General features: G+C 46.2%; 1 protein-coding gene across 1 annotated transcript in view; it reads right to left on the bottom strand.

Annotated features, from left to right (window-relative positions):
* clasp2 (cytoplasmic linker associated protein 2) overlaps nucleotides 1-25,609 on the bottom strand; it is a 104,823-nt gene that overhangs the window by 26,940 nt on the left and 52,274 nt on the right. The window contains exons 8-18 of the mRNA XM_056298372.1: nucleotides 16,706-16,846; nucleotides 5,972-6,045; nucleotides 5,736-5,828; nucleotides 4,620-4,765; nucleotides 4,136-4,271; nucleotides 2,746-2,816; nucleotides 2,585-2,644; nucleotides 2,336-2,413; nucleotides 2,021-2,188; nucleotides 1,407-1,447; nucleotides 735-887 (exon numbers count right to left, since the gene is read on the bottom strand). Of these exons, the coding sequence (XP_056154347.1) occupies nucleotides 735-887; nucleotides 1,407-1,447; nucleotides 2,021-2,188; nucleotides 2,336-2,413; nucleotides 2,585-2,644; nucleotides 2,746-2,816; nucleotides 4,136-4,271; nucleotides 4,620-4,765; nucleotides 5,736-5,828; nucleotides 5,972-6,045; nucleotides 16,706-16,846 (1,161 nt within the window). The remainder of the gene's footprint in view (nucleotides 1-734; nucleotides 888-1,406; nucleotides 1,448-2,020; nucleotides 2,189-2,335; nucleotides 2,414-2,584; nucleotides 2,645-2,745; nucleotides 2,817-4,135; nucleotides 4,272-4,619; nucleotides 4,766-5,735; nucleotides 5,829-5,971; nucleotides 6,046-16,705; nucleotides 16,847-25,609) is intronic.

Here is a 25,609-nt window from a genome sequence, read left to right as displayed (position 1 = left end):
ATCAGAGGCATCATCTTAAGTGGCAGAGAGGGAGGATACATGAGATAAAGGGTGTGCACAGAAACAAAAACAAAGGACAAAAGAAACATAAAATTAAAAAATTAAAAAAAAATTATAAAGAGAAAAGAGGGGATTGAAAATGTGAACAAAAATTAAAGCAGGGAAAAAAAAAAGAAAAGTGAGAAGACAAGGGGAGAGAAAAGACATAAGCACAGTGTGTGCGTTAGTAACAGTGCATTTGGTCAACTCAGAGAAACCATGCAGGTGAAGTGGTCAACACCGAAACAAAGACACACCAGAACGAAGGACAATATTCATATCTACATGCAGACAGAGACGGTCTGTACCAACATGCAGTCAAGATACTTTAAACAGGCAACAAGCGGGCACTAAGAAAAAAAGAGGAATAGAGAGGAAAGGAGAGGAAAAGGCCAAGATAGCAGAGGAGAGGAGAGAAAATAGGCCAGTCCAAACACTGTGACAGTTGGAGGGGCACGTGTGTGTACATGTCTGAATCCTAGAAGATTGCTGTGGTTGGTTCTTAATGGCTGAGGGAAAATACCTTGGACCACCCTGCTCTGTCTCTCTGTCTTTGTCTCAAAGGCCCTTCAACCCTGTGTGTTGATCTGGAAGAGCTCCATCAATGGAATCTATCTCTGCCTGAGTGTTTGCTGAATACTGACAGATGTCAATCAGCCTGATTAGCTGTCTAACTTGACTGGCAGGGCCCTTACCCAGTGACGAGTAGGAGCCAGGGGGCAGTCTCCCTGCCCCCCCGGCCTGTCCGATGTGCCGGCGCTTAGCTACCGCTGCTGCGTTTACATCCACGTCGCTGCGGGAACGCTGCAGAGAGGCTGGCGACACGCCGCTCTTTGAACCCACGGGGACTGATGGGAAGGAGTTGGAAGAGGAGGAGGGTGGGGGAGGTATGTGAGGCAAGGGGTGGGAGGTGATTGGAGGATGGCATATACACATCACAAACATGCAAGCACTACTCTTACACACACACACATTGCGACCATACTGAACAGAAATACATCAATAGCCATATAAAGACACACATAAGCCTGTGTGCGCGAATGTGTGTAGTGCAAAAACAAACACACAACAGGATGTTGATTGTGTGGGACTGGACACAGGCAGATGTAAATGAGTATAATGGGAGATGGCTGTGTGTGTGTGTGTGTGTGTGTGTGTGTGTGTGTGTGTGTGTGTGTGTGTATGTGTGTGTGTGTGTGTGCGTGTGTGCGCGTCTGTGTGTTTTGAGGGCAAGTGTATTTGAAAAGATGGGCAAAAGATGTGTGTGAGTTTATGCATGTCTAGCCCAAGTGTGAATTTGAGATGGTTAGGGAATATACAAGTGTATGTGTAAGTGTGTGTGTGCGTGTGAATGACTCACGACTCACCTCTCCCTGGGGCGGCTGACCATTTAGAGGACAGAGGCCGACTGAGGGTAAAATAGAAAGCAGGTCAGTACAGAACCACTATACAAACACACACAACAGTATCACTCCTTCATTGTTGTCATAATCAAAGTCAGCTATGGAAATATATGCCAATAAGTCTAAAGCGGATGAGGCATAAATGTGATGGCTTGCTCTCTTTCACAAGTTTTGCTTCTTTTGGCATGTGGCTTTTCCAGAGAAACACACTGAGTCAGCGAATCAATGACAGACAAAAAGATAAAACCACCCAGGGCGGTGGAGCAAAGGCCATGACGCCAACCAGCATTTCATATGGCCGAGTTTACAGCCCACTCTCCTTAGCCTTGTTTATATAAGCAATACACAGAAAAAAAATTGCTACATGGGAGAAAATGAGCAGGAGGGAACTGGTGCAAAGACAGCAGGGGCACATACGGATCCAGATATGGATCTCAATCACTATGGCATCACTTTTACATCCATCCACATTAACATCCAAACATGAACACTAAATGCTAGGTAGCCTCAGACTAAGCTTAAAGGAGAATAGTGAACAGTGGTGCAAGGTGGGAGAGCACAGATTGCTGAGTGATTACTTGAGACTCTCCTGGGAGGAAGAGGAGGAACGGTCGCTCTGAGGCAGGGAAGCCACACTGCCTGAGCTCTTCAGACACGACTGCAGGGTCCTCTGGTATGAAGGCTCCAGGGAGTTGTACAGGGCATCAGCTTCTGCTGGAAAATGGTTCCTCAGACCCCAGTAGGCCCTGAGACAGAAAGAGGAGGGGGGAGGAGAGAGGGAGAGTGATGTGGGACAGGACTGGCAAGATACACTTTACAGCAGTTCTTTTTCACATAATGTAATTTTCAGATATATGTGTACCTTTGTATGCGTGCGTGTGTGTGTGTCTTACTTGCGAGCCTCCACCCTGGCCTCTGAGTCTGCATCTCGGATTCCCTTTTTGATGCTCTCCACAAGAACTGCTATGTGCCTGAGAGGATTCGAAAGACAAAGTTTTCCTCACACAGTGCGTTTAATCACACAACCAAGCTATTACACTGTGAATATTATAGTGTACTGTAGATATTAGTAATTCAAAAAAGTGATACCTAGAGACAGCTGTATTTATAACAGACGCATACAAGCCAGACCCGCTGCTTACCTCTCCAGAGAGTGGGTCTGCCACTCCTGTAAGAGCAGGTCCAGAAAATCATAACAGCGTCTAGGGAAGACAAATTCACCACAGAAATCAACCATCTGCTGCACAAACCTTCAACCCACAACCATTTTGTTCCACCAACACAATGCCACTGTCATTCTTACCTTCTGACTGCCACAGACTTTGATGTACAGTTACTGGTGATGAGGGGAATAAGCCTGGGGACATGGGTGTGCTGCATAGAAAAGGGGGGGGGGGTGAGAAGAACGGCAGGAATGGGGGGGGGGGAGAAGTGAAAAGGAGGAAACTGATAATTAGACGAAGGGAGAAGTAACAACGCTTATTATCTTTATTTCAACAGATTTGCGTGTTCTTGTGTAGCTGGTTTGCTGCTGGGGCAATCCACCATGTCTATACACTGGCACTTTATAAACCCTCAAAACTTTTTTTTTTAAATTTATTTTTAGTTTTTCCCCTTATCCCACCCGATTAGCCCAATGGCATATGGCCGGAACTCTTGTCGAATAACTCCCCTGGCTCACATTTCCACAGGAAGGAGATGGTTGTAACACCAGCTTCCTTGGATTGCATGGATTGCATCACCTTCAGGCTGCGAAGGAGGCGTAGGGAGAATGCTTTCAGCTGCTTGGCTGCAGGCGCCCGGGTGGGCCAGAGGGGTCGCTGGAGAACGATGAGTCCCCGAACACTACACCGAGCTACACCCACTATCCATCGGGTAAGGGTGGCCTAATGAATGCCTTACCCCGTGGACGCTCTGGCCGTGACCGGTTACGGCGAGTTTGGGATACGAACCTCCCAGCCACATGACGAGCGGACTGCAAGAACGGCGGTTTATTCCGCTCGGCCACCAGAGCGGCTAAACCCTCATAACTTTTATGTGTTTCTAGTGTCATTATGTTGGCAGTGTTGTGTTTTATGCTCCCCTTTCAATATAAAAATACACCATATTATCCTCTTTCCTTTATCGACAACTACAACTGCATTTCTCAGTATGATTCTAATCAAGTTTCATCAACCTTGTGTTTTTCTTGGGGATTGAAAATCACAAAAAAGATTAATTCAAGAATGAAATGGTGAACAATTTGTACAAATTGCTTTTAAAAGGATACGACTGGACTGAGGTTGGGACAAGTTAAGCTTCAACTCTACAATATGGCAGTATATATCGATTATATATAGTACATAGAGATTATACACATCTGTAAACTTTTTTTTTTTTAAGTCTGTATGTTTGAGTCTCTCTCCTCTCAGCCAGAAGGTCCTGGGTTCAATTCCCGGCCGGCCCTTTCTGTGTGGAGTTTGCATTGCATGTAAGTCAGGTGAATCGGATATACTACATTTCCCCTAGGAAACGTGTGCATGAATGTGTCTGCCCTGTGATGGACTGGCGACCTGTCCAGGGTGTTTTCCCCACCTTCCGCCCAATGAACACTGGGATAGGCTCCAGCACCTCGTGACCCTAATTCCGGTAAGCGGCTTGGAAAATAAATGAATGAATGTTTGATTCTGTGTGGATCTGTGTATGTGTCTCACCCGTATGATGAAGCGGATTGCTGACACTCCAGAGGTGGCCATGACTTTGGCGCAGTTGGGGATAAGGTTGAAAAGGACGGGGACAATGGCCTCTGCCCCATGGTCAAACTTGTTCCCCAACACTGACGACAGGTGGCTTGAAAGCACACACATACATACCATCACATTTGTGACGAACAGCAACAACTATTTCAAAAATGACACCAAACATTCTGCTTACAATCAATGTGTCTCAACAGCGCCCCCTGACCTATATATTACTGCTACGATGTTAAAATATAATTTTGATTTTTTTTTTTTTTCTTTTCTTAAATTTGCATGGCCTTTGTCACAGTGAACTTCTCTATCAAATGGAAACCACAATGAGTTAAGCACTTTTTGCAAACACAATGGTAGCAGCTGGATAATGGGGTTTCTCCTTTCTGCTGGTTAAAAAGGTCACTTAGAACGGCAGCACCATCTATTTACTGTAACCAATACTCACGCCACAGTGATGCAAGCTTCTCGCACCACCTGTGAACGCAGGTCTTTAGCCGAAAGCTTGAAGGCTCCATCTAGAAGCCGTAGGTGCTGGTAGAAACAGTCGTAGTCGGCCGCACCCGCGACCAGCAGTGAGCGAATCTTCTTAATCTGTACAGGTGACAGACACGACCAATAAGAGCGGAAAGTTAAAACTAGTGCCACCGCTGGAATCTGAAAGCGATTTATTTTATTTTATTTTTTTGAAGTATTTGGAAGTCATTGGATATTTGTTCAGACTTTAGTTTAGAGTGCAGGGTTTCCATCTTGACCAAGAGGTAGCATCAAATAAAACTTATTTGCAAAAAGTATTATTTTGAAAAGGTGATGTTTAAGTATCACTAATTATAATAAAACAATGCCCTGACTAAATTGATTAAAGTCTGGATTGTCCCCCCCCCCACCCATTTTCTCCCCAATTGTACCTGTCCAATTAACCCGCTCTTCTGAGCCTTCCCTGGTCGCTGCTCCACCCCCTCTGCCGATCCAGGGAGGGCTGCAGACTACCACATGCCTCCTCTGATACATGTGGAGTCGCCAGCCGCTTCTTTTCACCTGACAGTGAGGAGTTTCGCCAGGAGGACGTAGCGCGTGGGAGAATTACGCTATTCCCCCCAGTTCCCCCTCCCGAACAGGTGCCCCGACCGACCAGAGGAAGCACTAGTGCAGCGACCAGGACACATACCCACATCTGGCTTCCCACCCGCAGACACGGCCAATTGTGTCTGTAGGGACGCCCGACCAAGCCGGATGTAACACGGGGATTCAAAGTGGCGATCCCTGTGTTGGTAGGCGACGGAAAAGACCGCCACACCACCCGGACGCCCAAGTCTGGATTGTCTGGAAATTTCACCAAGGAGTTCTAGAAAGTAACAAAATGGCACTGGCACTATCAGCACAGTTAAGACTGAACCTTCCATTCTGTATTTGGGGAGGGATGGCATGGTCAGCTATATAGCAAAAATCTCCCTTGATTTAGCAGGTTTTTTTTTGTTGCATCATTTGAGGTTGTGCATAGAACTAATACTGGCTATCACAACAGATTAGGGAGTGGGTGCCTGCGGAGGCAACGTCTACTGACAGCGATAGCTCTCTGGTCCCAGTCGTGTTTGTCATCCGAGCAGATCTCACGGATCTTATTGAGGTTGTCCTCTAGATCTCTGGCTGAGTAGATCTGCAGGGAGAAGGGAATTAGAAAGAGTTGAGCGGGTGACTGAGTGACTGTGAAAAGAAAAAAGATGGAATCTGTAACACTATTCCTGATTAAGCGGTGGACTGTTTTGTTTATGTGTGCTAGAGGGAGCTGGTGTGGTTTACCTGTACAGTAGGGACATCAGTGAAGGCTTTAATGAAGTCCTCCTCATCTATGCCTCCTGCACCTTCCTTCGATACTAGAAAGATCAGACAGCAGGTTTCAGAACACATGTATCAATGTGTGTGCGCGTAAGTGTGGATGGATGTTTGAGTGTGTGTGTGTGTGTGTGTGTGTGTGTTCATGCCCGTGTGTGCATGACAGTGTACAGGCCTTCAGCAGTAAAGGAAGTCTACACTGGTTTTAACTTGCCAAACGGCAAACACACATCTAATTTTACACATGAGCATGCGAACACACATGCGAACACGTCTCTGTAGGCACACATACACTCAAGAGTCAACGTGAGCAAACTGTTTCTAATGGACTTCCTGGCAGTAATTGGCCTGTCTGTCAAAGCTCCTGGGACTGCCAGTAGAGCAGGAAGCTCTCTGAACCAACACGCCCTTTACAGAGAAGGGAGAACAGGGAGGGTAAGGGGGGAGATGGAGAGTTGACAGAAACATTGAGGGCTGAGGATATCAGTTTGGTTAGAGGGGAGTGGAGGAGAAAGGAAGACGATGAAACAAGTTTGCCTGAGAGGGACTTGTAAGGGAAAGGAGGGCACAGAAGTGGGTGTGGAGAGGAAAGAAGGCACTCTTTCTTTCCACTGTGGTTGTTTCAATTAGATTCAGCCACAGTGTGATATGTCAAAACACTACAAGGCTGTTGTTTCACTGGAGGCTATCAAAAGCCAGCTAGTGTGTTCTTGCTGTTGCTTGCTCCATCGTAAGATGTGGGGTGCAGGGGCTGCCAGCTCATGTAAGTCCCCCTTGCACCCTGTAACCATTTTCCATCATATGCTCACAACTGGGATCAGTGTATGCAGCAGCCTAAAGGCCTTTACACACCTGAGACGTGACGAATAAACGACACAAAAATGCAAATACCCAACTGCAAATATTTCACATCAAAATTATCTATACCGACACACACAAACACAGGTTCACACCTAGGGGCAACTTAGTATGGCCGATTCACCTGACCTGCATGTCTTTGGACTGTGGGAGGAAACCGGAGCATCCAGAGGGAACCCACGCAGGCACAGGTTGGACTACCCCGGGGTTTGAACCCCCTCCGGTCCTCTACCACAGGCGTGTGTGTGTGTGTGTGTTGGCGCTGTGATTGCCTGGGGGCCTGTCCAGGGTGTCTCCCCGCCTGCCACCTAATAACTGCTGGGATAGGCTCCAGCATCCCTGCGACCCTGAGAGCAGGATAAGCGGTTTGGATAATGGCTGGATTATTTATACCAGCAGCGATACAAATTTGCCAGAGAAAGCTAAAGCTGGGTTTCTGTCTCCAAGACACAAGGGGGACTCAACCCGGTGGGTTCAGGTACAGTCGGGTACAGTGTATGGGGATCTCCTCCTCTTCCCTTCAGTGTTGCGGAGCGACCCCTGCCTGTTATCGGTCCAGCCCCTGCCGGGCGCAATTCTTCCACTGCAACCGGCTCTGGGTCGGCAAGGAAGGGTTGCCTTGCTACCAATTCTACTACAGCCACAAGTAAACTACATAACCTGTAATGATCTGTGTAAGTACATGGAGAGCAATGGAGGACCAAGAGTCAAATTCCTTGAGTGTGTAAGCCTACAGATACCTGGTCAAATAAAACCGGTTATTATTCTGATTCATAAGCTACTCCCTATCAGCGACGCTCCTCCAAACATTGTACTTGAGTTCGCTGTCTTTATAATCTTTGTGTCCTTTGTCACACAATACAAGGTGATGAGAAACAAACAATCAATAGGAGTTGTGACGTCTGTTCCACACAAATGGTTGGTTGATGCCGTTATTGGCGGTGCGAAAGCTTAGAAAAATAGATCTGGTTCTGAAAAACAAAATTGTTGCTTTTTTGCCGTGTCATATTCACATTCTGTGTGAGACTTGAGAAAACAACAGTTTGAAAAGATATATTGACATGTGAATTGATTGCATGAAAAAACAACCCCAGTGTGTAAAGGCCTTAACAATGCACACCTATGGCTAAAATGATAAACCTGATTATCTTGATATCATGCTTAATAATGAAGGAAATTGTAAAACTATGTGAGCATCTGGAAAGATACTCACATAGTTTCTCTACATGTGCAAGTCTCTTCTTAGGCTGGGTTCAGACAGAATCAGGCAATGCGGCACCTTGCCGCAGCGATGTGGACCTTGGGGCCATTGCGATTGCCGCAACTGGCCATCGCAGCAATCATGGCCCACGTTGGGGTCTTCGGGGTGATCATCAGCTTACATGACTGGCCACTGCAGCGTGTTGCAGCGACAGTTGAACCTCGCTCAACTCTCTCGCCGGACACTGCTGTGTTTTTTTGCGGAACCCCCTGCAGCAAATGCTGCCACAGATGCACAGAAATGCACTACCCTTGTTCAAAGTGAATGGGAGGACTTGTGGTTTTGACTCAATTCCTGATTCTGTCTGAATCCTGCCTTACAGCTCAGGTTACTCAATTTCCCCTCGGGGATAAATAAAGTATTCTGATTCTGATTGTCTGGAAACACCCGTGTCATGTCTGAGTTTTAGGTGTTAAGTGTTAGAATGTGTGGGCAGACAGTCATCTAAATGCAAATGCACACAACCAGGTCTCCCACCATCATGTAGAACTGGGCTCTGACATCAGCAAGCTAGCGCGACACAGCTAATTCACTGGCACCAGCTTCATTTTAAAGACATGGAGAAAGTCTCAGAAACAAGCAATGGTATGAAAATATCACCCATCCCCGGAAAACACGAGGTCATAACGCTTCCCATCTACTACCTTCTCCTCCACAAGTAATCTCTCACTATGGTCCACACAATTCCCTGCAATATTGCCCAGGGAGTCCTCTGTTTCATGCTATTGGAAAACATGATGGACGTGTGTGAGAGCCCAAGTGAGATATTTCTAGAAACCCCTGGTGTGATACCCCCGGAGAAAAAGCTGACAGAGATAAAGAGACGGCTGAGGTATAGCAGTGTGCGAGATAGCCTTGAATCAATGAATCAACCACACGGTGATAAAGATCAGTCTTTGGTTTCCAACATAAAAAGGAAAATATCATAAAAATCTAATATTATGCTACTTAAAGGGATACCTCTGATTTGTGATTGTACCTGTGGGTATGTGTGTGTGTGAGAGAGAGCAAGAGAGAGGGAGAGAGAGTTTGACAGACTGATCTCCCTACATGAAAGTGCTGACACAGATACGTCACAAACAGCAGCATGTAATCGACTCAACGGACATGGAAACACGGCCTCTTTCCGACAGACATACGAAATAGCAAAGGCTTAACAGCGCCCCTGGTCAACTCTGTATAATGCTGTGGCTTTGGAGCATGAGTGTATCGTCTTCAAGGACAAAAGCCACGGATCAATAGGGTTTACCTTCCAGGATTTTTTTTTTAACTCCCCAATTGTATTCGGCCAATTACCCCACTTTTCTGAGCTGTCCTGGTCACTGCTCCACCCCCTCTGCCGATCTGGGGAGGGCTGAAGACTACCACATGCCTCCTCCGCTACATGTGGAGTCACCAGCTGCTTCTTTTCACCTGACAGTGAGGAGTTTCGCCAGGGGGATGTAGCGCATGGGAGGATCACGCTATTCCCTCAGCCCCCCCCCGAACAGGCGCCCTGACCAACCAGAGGAGGCGCTAGTGCAGCGACCAGGACAAATACCCACATCTAGCTTCCCACCCACAGACATGGCCAATTGTGTCTGTAGGGACGCCCGACCAAGCCGGGGGTAACACGGGGAATCAAACCGGCGATCCCCGCATTGATAGGGAACAGAATAGACTGCTACGCTACCTGGGCGCCTCTCTGTTACATTTTTGATGTGGGGTTTTTTTTCTAATGCTGTGGCTTTGGAGCATGAGTGTATCGTCTTCAAGGACAAAAGCCACTGATCAATAGGGTTTACCTTCCAGTATTCTTTTTTTTTTTTTTTTTACTCCCCAATTGTATTCGGCCAATTACCCCACTCTTCCGAGCTGTCCTGGTCGCTGCTCCACCCCCTCTACCGATCCGGGGAGGGCTGCAGACTACCACATGCCTCCTCCGATACATGTAGAGTCGTCAGCCGCTTCTTTTCACCCGACAGTGAGGAGTTTCGCCAGGGGGACGTAGCGCGTGGGAGGATCACGCTATTCCCCCCAGTCCCCCCCCCTGAACAGGCGCCCCGACTGACCAGAGGAGGCGCTAGGTACAGCAATCAGGACACATACCCACATCCCGCTTCCCACCCGCAGACACGGCCAATTGTGTCTGTAGGGATGCCTGACCAAGCCGGAGGTAACACAGGGATTCGATCCAGCGATCCCCGTGTTGGTAGGCAACGGAATAGACCGCCACGCCACCCGGATGCCCCCTTCCAGTATTCTTAGGACAAATGTTGATATTTAGATTTACAAAGTCTGCTGAGACTTGAAATGTTCCCTGCTTGCAAAACTAGGACAGGAAATAGCTTTTATGTTGATAGTCCAATGCACAGCTATGGAGACGCATCTATCCTTAAACTTCCAAACAGCCTTTATTTTTTCCTCTGAAATGAGCTACATTTCTGAGCCTATTTATTCACTTCGACCCAGCTGGGAAACTCGCCCGATTCATATTTTTCAAAGGTTGGATGAAAACTCCCTGCAAGCTGGGTGAAAAATAGCTGTTGTGCGTCTGTGGTTTGCCTCTTCTGCTTTTTAATTTCCTCCTGTCTCCTCCGTTCTCCCTGTGGACCAACTCTGCTCTGCTCTCCATTGTCCCGACAAGCAGGGGTCCAAAATTAACATTCGCCAGTCACCAAATGCGGGTAAATTTAGTCTTTGTTGAGTAAATTATGGAGACCACCCGCCACTTTGGCGGGTGGCAACAGAATTTCCTACATGTGCTGGAGAAAGCTGCTGGTTTGCTGTCACTTCTAGCTGCTAGAGCTGTGTGTGTCATGCGTAGCACATAACTGCGTCAGTCATCAAACCGCACGATTTTTCTGTTACAGTATTTGAGGTACTTGTTGTCACCCGGGAAAGAAACAGAAAACAGGTGAACTTGAGGCCAAAGACAGTGCTGATGCCACGGCCAACGCACACACTCCCTCCTCGTCTCATCCACCAACACCGTCATCCAGCAGGAGACGAGGAAAATTGCTTTGAGAGCTAACTGTCTTAAGACTGAACATGCTACTACAGAATAAAAAACATATCAACATGAACGATGACTCTGAATTTATTACTGTTTCTTATTTTTACTTGTTATTGTTAATTCCTCCATAATTGTTATATTCTCAGCTCCTTAATATATGATCCTTCTTGCAATTAAAGGTGAATACTGCTGAGTTTACTAATTCAAATGAGTTATTTCTGCATACAGTTAGTGTTACTACTATTATTACTGTACACCTCTATAATTTTCTTATTATTTTTTTTGGGATTTTTCCCGCTTTTTCTCCGCAATTGTACTTGGCCAATTACCCCACTCTTCCCAGCCGTCCTAGTCGCTGCTCCACCCTCTCTGCCGCCCGGGGGAGGGCTGCAGACTATCACGTCTCCTCTCATACATGTGGAGTCGCCAGCTGTTTCTTTTCACCTGACAGTGAGGAGTTCCGCCAGGGGGACGTAGCGCATGAGAGGATCACGTTATTCCCCCCAGTTCCTCCTCTCCCCTGAATAGGAGCCCCGACCGACCAGAAGAGGCGCTAGTGCAGCGACCAGGACACATACCCACATCTGGCTTCCCACCTGCAGACGCGGCCAATTGTGTTTGTAGGGACGCCTGACCAAGCCGGAGGTAACACAAGGATTCGAACCAGCGATTCCCATCTTGGTAGGCCATGGAATAGACCGCCATGCCACCCGGATGCCCCCACCTCTATAATATTGATTGAGACTAGCATATGAGACCAAGATGACATGCTAAATAGTAATAAAAGCAAGTTGCAATAGCAAAAAGCAATTTATGTTTTTCGGCTGGGAGAAAAAAATCTGTCTGGCCAGTACATTTTTCATCTACCAGCCACCTTGGCAGGTAGACCAAAAAGTTAACTTTGGACCCTGCCAATAAGCTAATTTCACTTGCTGCAATGCTGAGCTGGATAATAAACTGCTTTTCAGATGACGTTTAAAAACACCAATTTATCTCCCTTTATTCCCCAAAGTCTATGCATTTCTCCTATGTTATTTCTCATGTTTTTAGACCCAGACACGTTTTGGGTTCAATTCAGTTTCCGATGAATCAACCCAAAATATTAATACAAACTCACTCACTCACTCGTGCTACACTGTTCTTTAAACATTTCTGTACAGACTTAGGAAGCAATTATTAACAGCACATTTTTTTTCTATTCTGAGGAAAGTTCTGGGCTGTCCTAAACCGGAAGGATGAACAGTGAGTGAGTTAAACCAGATCCAGAAGTCCAGCAGCACAGAGCCCACAGGTGGGCCAGTAGTGAAACTTTACATTATCCACAGCCATTTCCTACTGCATGGCTCAGCTGTCAGAACGTGAGCCAAACCCCTTCATCCAGTCAGAGGTTAGACAGTGGGGTTGTAAAAAAAGCATGAACATCTATACATCAGCTTGTAGTGGCGTCACAATATTGTCAGTTAAAATCCAAACATTCGAAATCTAACTCCCTCGTAACTAAGCTGTTATTTGACTCAAATGATACTTGCCGAGGGATTGTTTCTGCCAGTCATCCAACTAAGTGTCTGAAAAGAAGTTCTTCTCCCATCTGGGTAGCATAGCGGTCTATTCTGTTGCCTACCAACATGGGGATCGCTGGTTCGAATCCCCGTGTTGCCTCCAGCTTGGTCGGCGTCCCTGCAAACACAATTGACTGTGTCTGCGGGTGGGAAGCCGGATGTGGGTATGTGTCCTGGTCGCTGCACTAGCGCCTCCTCTGGTCGGTCAGGGCGCCCATTCAGGGGGGAGGGGTAACTGCGGGGAATAGTGTGATCCTCCCATGTGCTACGTCCCCCTGATGAAACTCCTACTCCTCACGGTCAGGTGAAAAGAAATGGCTGGCGACTCCATATGTATCGGAGGAGGCATGTGGTGGTCTGCAGCCCTCCCCGGATCAGCAGAGGGGGTGGAGCAGCAATCGGGACGGCTCGGAAGAGTGGGGTAATTGGCCGGGGTACAATAAAAAAAAAAAGTTCTTTTCCTACAGGCAGCGAAATGCAACTTGATTGAATGATTGATAAATAGCAAATGGGGGTTGTTTATCAGACAGGGTGAACTCTTTAAGGTTAATGAGATTCTAGAAGCTACCAAAACAACTGCAACTTTGAATCACACATCTAAGAATTCAACACAACCCTCTCATTTTAAAGACATTTTTTGATATTTTCAGAACCTGGGTCTTATGGACAGTTTTTGCCTTTGTGCCTTTCGGTTACGATATGATGTAACTCACCATCTACATTGTGGAGATTTTGGGCACGGCAGCCCGGCTAAGCAGAACTTTACAATAGCATCACTCCAATCAATCCAATTTTAAGCCATTTATCCTTGTAATACTCATAAATATTCAGCCAACGCAGAAGATTTCCTAAGATTTTGGATTTTACATGATAGCTTATGTAAGGTGAGCCACGTACACTATTAAATAAACTGTGTGCGCACATGGAACCCTACACTCAGTCTAGGCTGGTCATTCAGGCAAGCTGAACCGAGTAACACCAGTAAGACTGACCTGTATGAAATGATGATATTTATATCAGATGACGACAGAAAAACATCTATCGTTTCATACTATATTCAATCATTGTGTTGCAAACCACACCCTTTACAGCCATATTTTTCATCATTTACAGTCTGTCTATCTTTTGTGAGGATTACATGAATGAATTACCCTCATTGGCTTTTTACTCGCGAAGCGTTTACTGCACTTACAGTAACGTTTAGCGTTGTAATAGTACATATATTCGTACCGAAAATGTTCGGGAATGGGTCTTTCGGTTCGGCATGCATGTGTACCAAACGAATGAAGCATTGTTTTAACCACTGCATGTGCAGAATTGTTGTGTGTGTGGGATTTCATTTAAAACAGAGATTCCTCCCTAGCAGCTTTCACAAAGGGCCGGATGCTGAACATTCAGCCACCCACTAAGCATGTGTGCCACAGAGATATCCGCTATTTTAGCACAGTGCCGCCTCGTAATTATGGCCGACGCAGACCAGAGCTTGAAGATCCGACGCAGACCAGAGCTTGAAGATCCAGTACAGTTCAAGTACAGTTCATTTTCTAAATGCTGCACCTTAATGGATATTTATCATATTTTTCATGCAACTGCCACTGTGGGCCATGGACGACCTGAGAGGGACGTTTAGTAGGGATGTGCTCGCACCTCGCATCAGGTGAGTCGTGGGTCTGGACGGTTTCGTGCTTGTTTATTTATTTGAGGGAATATTTATGTTGCACGGTCCAAATGTGAAGCCGAAAGCTGCTAATGTGACTGTGAGTACAGTACAGTTCAACTACAGTTCATTTTCTACATGCTGCACCTTAATGGATGTTCATTTTATTATATTTTATATCATCTCATCAGGGAGTCGGGTTGCGGTGGCAGCAAGCTAAGTAGGGCACTCCAGACGTCCCTCTCCCCAGCAACGCCCTCCAGCTCCTCCTGGGAGACCCCAAGGCGTTCCCAGGCCAGATTGGACATGTAATCCCTCCAGCGAGTTCTGAGTCTATCTGGGGTCTCCTCGCAGTTGGACGTGCCCGGAAAACCTCCAAAGGAAGGCGTCCAGGAGGCATCCTGATCAGATGCCCGTACCACCTCGACTGGCTCCTTTCAACGCGAAGGAGCAGCGGCTCTACTCTGAGCTCCCTCTGGATGTCCGAGCTCCTCACCGAGAGAATTTTGATTTACTTTTAAGGAAAATTTACTTTATGAGTAGGTTGCAGCGGTATTGACAGACTTTCTTTTATTTAAGAGAGACAGAGCCATATCCTAGTTTGTTCAGCAAACCATGGTTTAATAATAATAATAATAGAAAAAATGTATGCTCTGTCTCCCCCCCCCCGCACCAAAAATGTACAGAACCGTGACTTCAAAACCGAGTACATACCGAACCGCGATTTTTGTGTATCGTTACACCCCTAGTAAGATAACTAGTGTAGTTGTCATCAACTCTCCACCGCCGTCTCTCTCCTCCGCTCTGCTGAGCTCCGTGTGGAGAGGCTGAGCCCTGCCAACGGTGGAACAGACAGCAGAGGAGGAGACGAGAAACTAACGCAACCATAATGACAGCAAAACGCACTAGAGACTGTGTTTACTTATGTTGTTTACCTAATTTGTGTGCACTAATTTCATTTCAGCTCAGTGTGAGAGTTTCTACTATGTTTTTCTGTCATTGATGGTCGCCCTACTCTCCTCTGCTCTCTGTGGTTCAGCAAGGGCAGGGCAGGGCAGGGCAGGGCATGGCTGCCCCCCCCCACACAAAACCCAGAAAATATTTATTCATTGAATTTACAGAAAATGTGCTTTATCATGAGATGCATCGTTATTGAGAGATGAGGTTTTGGTCATACCGCAGAGCCCTACGATCAACCAATGATAATATTGGACATTTTGGGGGCGTCCGGGTAGTGTAGCAGTCTATTTATTCCATTGCCTACCAACATGGGGATCGCCGGTTTGAATCCCCCGTGTTACCTCCGGCTTGGTCAGGCGTCCCTACAGGCACAATTGGCCGTGTCTGCGGGTGGGAAACCGGATGTGGGTGTGTGTCCTGGTTGCTGCACTAGCGCCTCCTCTGGTCGGTCAGGGTGCCTGTTCCGGGGGGAGGGGGAATAGTGTGATCTTCCCACGTGCTACGTCTCCCCGGCAAAACCCCTCACTGTCAGGTGAAAAGAAGCGGCTGGCGATTCCACATGCATTGGAGGAGACATGTGGTAGTCTGCAGCCCTCCCCGGATCGGCAGAGGGAGTGCAGCAACAACCGGGAGAGCTCGGAAGAGTGGGGTAATTGGCCAGGTACAAATATTGGACGCGTTTGGCAGTGACTGAACTTCCACTGCTCTTTTCACTTCTAAATATACGATTTAGATAACTAGGTTAAATGGGACTTTTTGAAACATGTCTGACCCCGTTTCTGTGGTCCCCAAAGATGCTGTTTGAAAGATTCGTCGGCTGCACCATACGGTGCTGCTGTGTCCAAAACCTCCAGAATGAAGCCTGTGAGTAAAAAGATACTGCAGCTGATATGCACGACAGAAAGAACTACAAAAATAAGACCCAGGGGAATTATCTTGTAAGTGGTTGAGCCACTAGGACACCCAGTCCAGGCTTTTTAATATTGTGAGCTGAGAAACAACCATATATAAGAATATGGCTTTTCATATTACGTTGGATAATTTTTTTACTGTTATTTTAACTGTTTAAAATTTTCTAACATTTTGTTTCATGTCTGTGGGCCAAAGTGGGCAATGTACCAAGTAAAATTCCTTCTGATATGAAACTTACTTGGCAAGTAAACCAGAGTCTAGTTTAAGATATTGTAATTATGAATATAGTGACCTTCTACACACTGTCGTAGGTGACCGTTGATGGAGCAGGAGGGAAGAGCCAGTTGTAGTTATAGATGAGTACTAACACCTGAATGAATGACTACCACAGCACTCTCTCATTGTAGAAATCCATTCAAACTGTCTTGAGCTTAAAGCCCCCAAATGAACACACCTGTGTGTTTGTGTTAACTGTGTGTGTGTTTAGCTATGCGGGTACCTAGCTTGCCACCGGTGGCGCTGGGCCTGCGCGCGGCTGAAGACTCTCCGGGCTTTTTGGGGACTTTGGGGACTTTGAAGGCCGCCTGGGTTGAAGAGGAACGATTCCCGTCCACGCTGTCATCGTCTTCAAAGCTACGATCTGAAATGTGAGAGGGTGGGAAGAGAAATGTCAATATCTGTGCTGCCGTAGTTTGCAGAACTTCCTGCAAAGTCTTTAGGTGTCCCTGCGGTGCCGGTTAGAAAAAAAAACTTAATTGTAAACATATTTCAGATCCAGCATAACATAATATATTGCAAAGCGGTGTTTGCTTTATTTACCATCCATCTATTAGAAATAAATACCATATGTAACAGTGGACAAAGAGAATAAAATCACAACCAAAACGTTTCATTCCAAGATAACATCTTCACCACTTGAAAAAATATATTAGACTACACCACAACATGATTACTTGGGCAAAAGTAAAAAGAAAACTGCATGAATGCAAATTCAATTTCAGACCTTCTAATGTTGAGAGACAGTACTACAGCACAGAGAGGATGAATGGTAGGAAGAGGAGGAGGAGGAGGAGGAAGTTTGGGTCTGGAACCTCAGTCAGGAATCACTGCAATCAATACTAATTACAAATGCACACGAAAAAAAGCTGAGAGGTAAAGCAGCAAAGACAGCTGATTCACACACACAGTCACCCCCCCCCCCCACACACACAAAACCTAGCAATCATGTCATCCACCTACACAAACAGAAAAAGACCTCTGGGAGCTTATGCTCACTTCACATGGCAGCAGAGTTCCCCAGGGAAAAAGGGCCAACACCAAAACTGTCATTCTCTCCTACTGAGGCTAGCTACAGCACGCTAGCATTCAGAACATCCCTTTGTAAATGAAACACTCGTGGAAGAAAATACAGTAGGAAGCACAACCACACGCTCACACACACACACAGAGAGACACACACACACACACACACACACACACAAACACACACACACACACACACACACACACAGGCAGTGGAGATGAAAGTCCTGGCAGAGGAATGCAGTTGCACTCCCGTCGCTCTGACAACCAGCCGCACAGTGTGGAGAAATGCAGCAAAGCCACCACCCTACACCTCCACTCGCACATCAGCTAACCTACACATGAACACAGACACACACTGACGGGGCCAACATGCACGACTGCCGACCATCAACATGCATGCTTGTGTGTATGTATGTACAAGGTAAACACTCCACCATGGGTGCAAACCCCCCCCACCCCCAATAGAATCTATGCGAGCATGCTAGATGACCGCTAACAAGCTCGGCTGTCGTAGCTTTCGAACAAACTTAGCGACACAAATAATGACAGACACACACACCAAGACACCCTCGGCCAACCCCTGCACTCACAGTCACAGATGCGCTGGCAGATGAGGCGCCTCATGCCTCTGGGAGGGCGTGGTATTGGGGTCCCCCCACCCCTCTTCTCCAAAGCGAATCCCGAAACACACACACACACACGCACTTCACACACACCTCACACCAAGGCAGAGGCTACACAAACGCCTTACACCTCTGTCCGAAAACCTCTCCTCCCATTCTTCTGCCGGCATTTTCCCTACCTCTTCTTTTTCCCCCTCCCTCCCTCCCTCCCTCCCTGCCTCCTACCGTCTCCCTTTCTCTCTCAACATCCCTTCCCCTCCCAGCAGCCTCACAACCAATCAGAGGAAAGATGACATCATGGTGTGGCAGCCAGTACGGAGGATGGACTCTGTGTGTGTGTGTGTGTGTGTGTGTGTGTGTGTGTGTGTGTGTGTGTGTGTGTGTGTGTGTGTGTGTGTGTGTGACTAAGAAAAGAGAGCAAGGGAGAGGACAGCCCTAGAATATTAACAGGGCTTTTTTTGTGGCCCTGCTAGCCTAGCTTGACTAGACTCATTACCACTGCCAACACAATACAGCACACTGGGTCCAGCTCGGTCTCCAACAGACGCACACACATTCTCCAGCATCAACAACCCCTTAACACACTATACATTATGGTTCTACATTTACTTGTGAGCCAAGAAACAAATGTATCATTGTTGTGTGTGTGTGTGTGCATGCACACGCGCGCGCACACACACACACACACACACACACACACACACACTGAGAAGGGAGAACAAAGGGTTGGCAATATAAGGAGGGGTGATTAAGGGAGAAGTGATGGGGGGATAAGACCACACCCCTGCAGCTGAGACCTTTACACATACCCCACCCTTCTATGTTATATATATATACACACACACACACACACACACACACACACACACAGAGTCTATATTTACAATGATTTGACCTCTGTTAACCTTAGAGATGATGCTAATATGAATATATTAAACGGGTTTCTCGTCTGCTATCGGGGTCAAAGTTCACAGGTTTCTGGGCCATTAAACCAATCATGAGTGCCTGGACTACAAACAAATGCAGCTGTGACATTTTCCCACCGCAATTTCTAAATGGAAAGAGACTGAACTGTTTTTTACCAGACAGGAAGGGGGCGCTGTGCAGAATCCTTTTTCATAAATCAAGTAACAGAAGAACTATCACCGTACTCTACAGTAAATCCTTAAAATGAGCATCTCATTCTCTTCCCAACAAGCTCTTTCTCTGGTGATACTTTCAGTAAAATACAGAACACACAACCTTTTCTTGCATCCCTATCTCAATACTGACGAGACCAAAAAAACAAAAACAAAAAGTATTAGGCTTTGCTCATATTGTAGATCTTTGATTAGAGCTTTGCTCAGGGCAAAATTCATTTAAAAAGCCAACAAATGGAGTGAAATTAATTCAGGACTCCTCTTCCAACAGTAATAATGATACCGGGGCCATCTTGTCTTGAAATAGGAGTCCTGGCATTGATTATCATCATGGTTCACAAAATTAGCATCTTTTGCTTTTGTCGAGTCAGCCCCACCGGGAGGACCGGTCTCTGGGTGAAGGGCAGAGAAAAGACACCAGACGATTGTGTGCATGAGAGAGAGAGAGAGAGAGAGAGAGAGAGAGAGAGAGAGAGAGAGAGAGAGAACAAGCGAGAGAGAGAGAATCTCTGCTCTCAATCAACAGCTCAGCTCACAGGCTGTTGCCATGGTGATCTTTACAGACCAGCTCAAGGGAAGAGAACCAGTAGCAAAAAAAATCCTCAATAGATAGACACACACACACACACACACACACACACACACACACAAACACCACTTCAAGCTGATCAACAGTTGGGTTTAAGTCCATTGCTCATTGTGTGAACTGAAATGGACTCTGCCCTGGTGGCGAGGTAAGGCACTGCCAGCATCACTTACACCCCCACTGCTGCACCACACAAAAATATATGCTCGATAATCTGAACTGTAGACACACAGAGAGACATAGGCATGCCCCCCCCCACACACACAGCTCCACCATGCACCAGGCTGTGTTGCCATGGAAACTCCAGCCAGAGATTGCCTTCCCTCCTCCGTTTGAGGAGAGTCAAATGGACAAATAAAAGGAGGAGAGAAGACTGACTAAAATACACCGAACTGATTATAACCCTGCTCGGAAGAAGCTGGATTTTACACAACTATGTATACACACTCCACAAGCATCATCCCAATCCCTAATCCATATGGGAATAATCCTAGTTATTCCCAGGCAACGGGCACAAAAAAAATCCACCCCCCCCGTGAGATTCACAAGAGGTAAAATCAAATGCATGCAATGCCACTCTCTTTCTCTCTTCCCCTCATAAGCACGATCAATCAAATGTGTGATAAATCGTTGTTCTTTAAAACCACATGAGGGCAGCACTGACTCTGTTCTGCCATACAGAAATGGCAAAACACTCTTGAATGCAGCCGCCTGTGCGAGATGCAGGGGGCAGAGAGTAAGTACAACACACAGACATGCATCGATATGCACACCAACATGTACTGTTGCAAGCTGTCATGGATAACATGTTCATTTATGCTCTCAGTGGGTCTGTTTGTGTTTAGATTTGTTACATGCAAATCTACATCACACAATTATATATCACTATTTCTAAGCTATTATGGCAAAATGTACTTATGTGTCTTTATGTATGTACTAGAAGAACCCCGCTACAATGTAGCGGTTTGGTTATCCACCCGTCTAAATCTCCCTCCTCTTCATCCTGCCAGCTAACCGCCTTCCCCCTGCCCCTAAACCCCCCCCATTCCAACTCCCTCCCCCCAAATGCTCAGAATCATCTGAAATACCGAGAAAAGTTGTTTTTAGCCATTTTTAGAAAATGCATATTTTGCATAATTATGCATAATTATTATAATTACTTTAATTTTCTGCTATTTTTCTGGTCCTCTCTGGAACAATACCTACCACCTCCAAAAAAATGAGGATCATAAGTGCATTTTTGCGAAAATGCATTTATTTTGCATAATGCCAAAACATTTGTCCCAGAAATTTTTTTTTATATAGGTGAAAAAATCAAAGCTGCTCAGAATCATCTGAAATGCCGAGAAAAGTGGTTTTTAGCCATTTTTAGAAAAATGCACATTTTGCATATTTACGCATAATTAATTATGCATAATCTTAATTTTCTATTTTTATAGGTGCCCCCGATCATCCCCAATAACCTCCAAAAAGAATCAAGGCCCCAAGTGCTTTAGTTTGGCCGTTTATAGACTCTCACACAGACCCACACCACACACCAGACACACATTGTGAAAATACAGGAGTAGATGTGTTTTTTTCTTTCTTTTTTTAATAAACATCTTTATCTTCATATCTGTCTTTTTAGTGGTTAGCGCGGTCGCCTCACAGCAAGAAGGTCCTGAGTTCGAGCCCCGGGGTAGTCCAACCTTGAGGGTTGTCCCCTGTGTGGAGTTTGCATGTTCTCCCCGTGTCAGCGTGGGTTTCCTCCGGGTGTTCTGGTTTCCCCCCACAGTCCAAAGACATGTAGGTCAGGTGAATCGGCCGTAATAAATTGTCCCTAGGTGTGAATGTGTGTGTGTGTGTGTGTGTGTGTGTTGGCCCCATGATGGACTGGCAGCCTGTCCAGGGTGTTTCCCCACCTGCCGCCCAATGACTGCTGGGATAGGCTCCAGCATCCCTGAGCAGGATTAAGTGGTCTGGATAATGGATGGATGGATTGAATATATAATACAATTAGGAAGAAAAAAGAGCAAGTCGTTTTACCAACAGTAAAGCGGTGGATCTGCGAGTTTGTCTCATATAAGGTGTGTTGTGCTGTACAAGCAGAAGACTATCGGGCGAATGGCTGCAACTATCTTTTCCTCTAGCCCATGTAGCCTACTCACTCTGTTCTCATGTACTGCCCATGCATGACTTTTCACTTTTGGACATGCAGCTAAAAACAGAAGTAGTTCTACGCCAGGTAGGTGTCACACTGACACACAGTCGAGAGAAACTAGACAGATGTCATCTGAACTGTCCTTCACTGAGTAATGTGAAACAGACTCTAGTTTGTGACTGGGAGGCTTCGGGTGACATTCTGACCAAAAACAGCAAGTAAAGACATAAAGTCATTTTAGTATTGCCACTGTGAATCATGGGAACGACACACTAGTTTAAAAACAAGATTAACTTTATGAATCCCTGCAGGGTAACAGAAGAAGTGATGGCAGACATTTCTACACCAGGACAACAGTGCAACAAGATGGCCTCTGAGGAACTGACCACACAAAACACACAAAGCCCTCTGTAAGAGGACAAATGCCTGCGTGTGTGTGTGTGTGTGTTTTAATCTGCTGTAAACTTGCAGGGGCACAGGCAAAGTCACATATTCTTAACATGTGACTGTGCACACGTCTTCATCGAAGATGATGGCCAAATGCTCGTGCAAAGACACAGCTTGCAGTGCCAACAGATGAATACCAGAGGAAATAAGCAACTTGTTAAAATTTCCCAAACTTACACAACAGCAGGTTAGAAGCTGTTGACAAGCTCATGACTGCCCCAGCTCAAAGGTAAACATAAAACAACTGTGTGTGCAAATAGGAACCAAAACCATAAAACAAAAAGCTATGTTCCTTACAAACCTACTCTCTCAGAGTTCATTTCCAAAGACACCGACACCAGGAAATTTGGCCATCAGACAGTTTTTTTTTTAATTCAGTTTTCTTCAACTAAGCATAAGATGAACACTAAGCTCACTGAAGGTGCCAGAATGAGAAAGGGAGACGGACCGAGAGACTTGAGGTCTGGGCCTGGACTGCCTGACAGACGACAGACTGCTCCACTTCCAGATCAGCTCTGGGAAAATGAGCAAATGTTCTCCTTAGCAGAAGACACACACACACACACACACACACACACACACACACACACACACACACACACACACACATAATATAATGTGGGCATATATGTGTATAATGTGAGCCCCAATCCCAAGCCAGGGAGAGGGATAAACCATAATATTCAAATGAAAGCTTTGCCATGGCAACTTGCCTGGCCGGGAAACGGGGTCATGGTTTCCTCGGCAGAGACGAGATGCACTGAAGCAGAATGAGCATGTCTAAGTGTGTATGGGGGTTTGTATCTCCCTGTCAACGCTGCACCAGTATGAGAGCAACAAAAAGCTGCTACCGACAGCTAGTTTTGCCACACACTGGGCATCTCTGGGCTGCTCCTGCAACTCTGTGCATGCACTGGGTATTACTGGGCTGCTCCTGCAACTCTGTGCATGCACTGGGACAATGGTCCATAAAAGCCCCAGTTAACTTTGAATAATAACAGAACGCCAGCAACACTGACATACTTTTCTTTCTTCCACACAACAAACACACTTTGGAGAAACTTGAAGGGAGCACACTTAAGACGGTTAGCGTTTGGCCTGTCTGCCTCCCTCGGATCTCACACACACAAACAAACACACACACACACACACACACACACACACACACACACACACACAACTGACAGAAAGGGCGGGCCAGGCCATTAAGAAAAAAAAAAGCCTTTTAAACAGTCCACCGCCTCGCTAGAAAATATTCCTACCTGGAGTTCTTTCACTTTCTACGAGATATCAAATATGAATGCTGACATGGAAATTAGTCTCTGTGACTATTAACAAGGATACACACACACACACACACACACACACACACACACACACACACACACGACTAACTCACTTATACCCAGTTTCATTATTTGGAAGGAAAGGTTTACAGTGATGAAGGCTTGATGGTAGTGGGCAGAAATATTTGCTTTATATTTTTATATTTAGATAATTCACATCAAAGTAAGGATGAGTCCTACAGACACAAAAAGAAGAAGAAATATTTGCTTTATATTTAGATAATTCACATCAAACTAAGGATGAGTCCTACAGACACAAAAAGAAGCAAACCCCTTCCCCATATAAACATAGTTTTATCACACCTAATATAGAGACGCACAAACATTGGAGAGATATTTCAGGACTCCCGGTCCTTCCTCTCCACCAAACACACACAGACACACACAGACAGACAGACAGACACACACACAACCTACATGTGAGTGAGAGCACTTGGGGTGAGAGTGCTTCAGGTCTAAGCTGATTTCATTCTAAAGCCATATGCTGTCAGGCCTTTGTCTGTGAGCCAGCAGCCACACAGATTAAACACACACACACACACACAAACTCACCATCTCCATCGTCTCCGACCACCATGGTAACGGTGTTAGAAACTCTCCAAACTGTGTGATCTCTATCTACTCCTTTTTTTCTTGCACTCGTCCTCGTCTCCTCCTTGTTATGTCTCTCTCTCTCTCTCGCTCGCTCACTCTCTGAATCAGGGACAGCCAGTGACAGGCACAGCTCTGGCTACTGCAAGACCTCTTTCAGCCTCCTCCCTCACACACTTCTCTACCCTTCCTGCGTCGCTCCCTCTCTTCTCTAGTGATCTCTCTCTCCTTCTCTCTTCCTCCCTCCCTCCCCCCTCCTCTCTCAGCGGCGGCAGCTGCCTCACAACTCTTCAGAGCAAGTGCCAGGAGTGAGACTGACAGAGATGGGGAGAGTGAAAGTGTGTTTGTGTGTGTCCAAGGGTGTGACTTTGTGTTCTATCCTCAAAGGACGAGATCAGGGCATCATTACTGAGTGTTTAGAGGAAAAACACACACACACACACACACACACACACACACACACACACACACACACACACACACACACACACACACACACACACACACACACACACACACACACACACACACACACACACACACACACACTAGTCCCATTCTGATGATGTCATTGACCTTCCAATACCCTCTCTGGTAGCTCTTGAAGCCAAAAACCACACTTAATGAAAGGCCAAAAGTGAGCCGACCATTATAGCTCTGGTGTGCCCGCACAATGTCTGGTGTGCGTTTGTATTCGTGTATGTGAACGCATGTCTGATGCCGCTCATGAAGTAACAACTTCAGCAAAATAGAAGTGTAACGGATCTAAATGCAACGTTGTTGTTTTTTACCTCAGCGGAGTACTCCACTGTCGACTGGTCCCTAGAGAACAAGTCAGATGAGAAATGTTACAGAGTAGACGGCAGTTAGAGCAGCTGAGAAAGGACGGAAACACAAGCTGACAGGCAGAGGGGACACCAAGTCAGTCACCAATGGTGAGTTTACAGCAGACACCAAAAGGTTTTGTTCGGGCATCGTATATGAATAGATATACAGTTTCGAAATATATCAGTTTTGTGGCGGCACGGTGGTCAGCGCAGTCGCCTCACAGCAAGAAGGTCCTGGGGTCGAACCCCGGGATTGTCCATCTTTGGGGGTCATCCCAGGTCGTCCTCTGTGTGGAGTTTGCATGTTTTTCCCGTGTCTGCATGGGTTTCCTACGGGTACTCCGGTTTCCTCCCACAGTCCAAAGACATGTAGGTCAGGTGAATCGGACGTACTAAATT

This window comes from Lampris incognitus, chromosome 18 (assembly GCF_029633865.1).
Source record: "Lampris incognitus isolate fLamInc1 chromosome 18, fLamInc1.hap2, whole genome shotgun sequence".
Classification (NCBI taxonomy): Eukaryota; Metazoa; Chordata; class Actinopteri; order Lampriformes; family Lampridae; genus Lampris; species Lampris incognitus.
The sequence above is the reverse complement of the archived record's forward strand: the minus strand, read 5'-3'. Positions and strand labels throughout refer to the sequence as shown.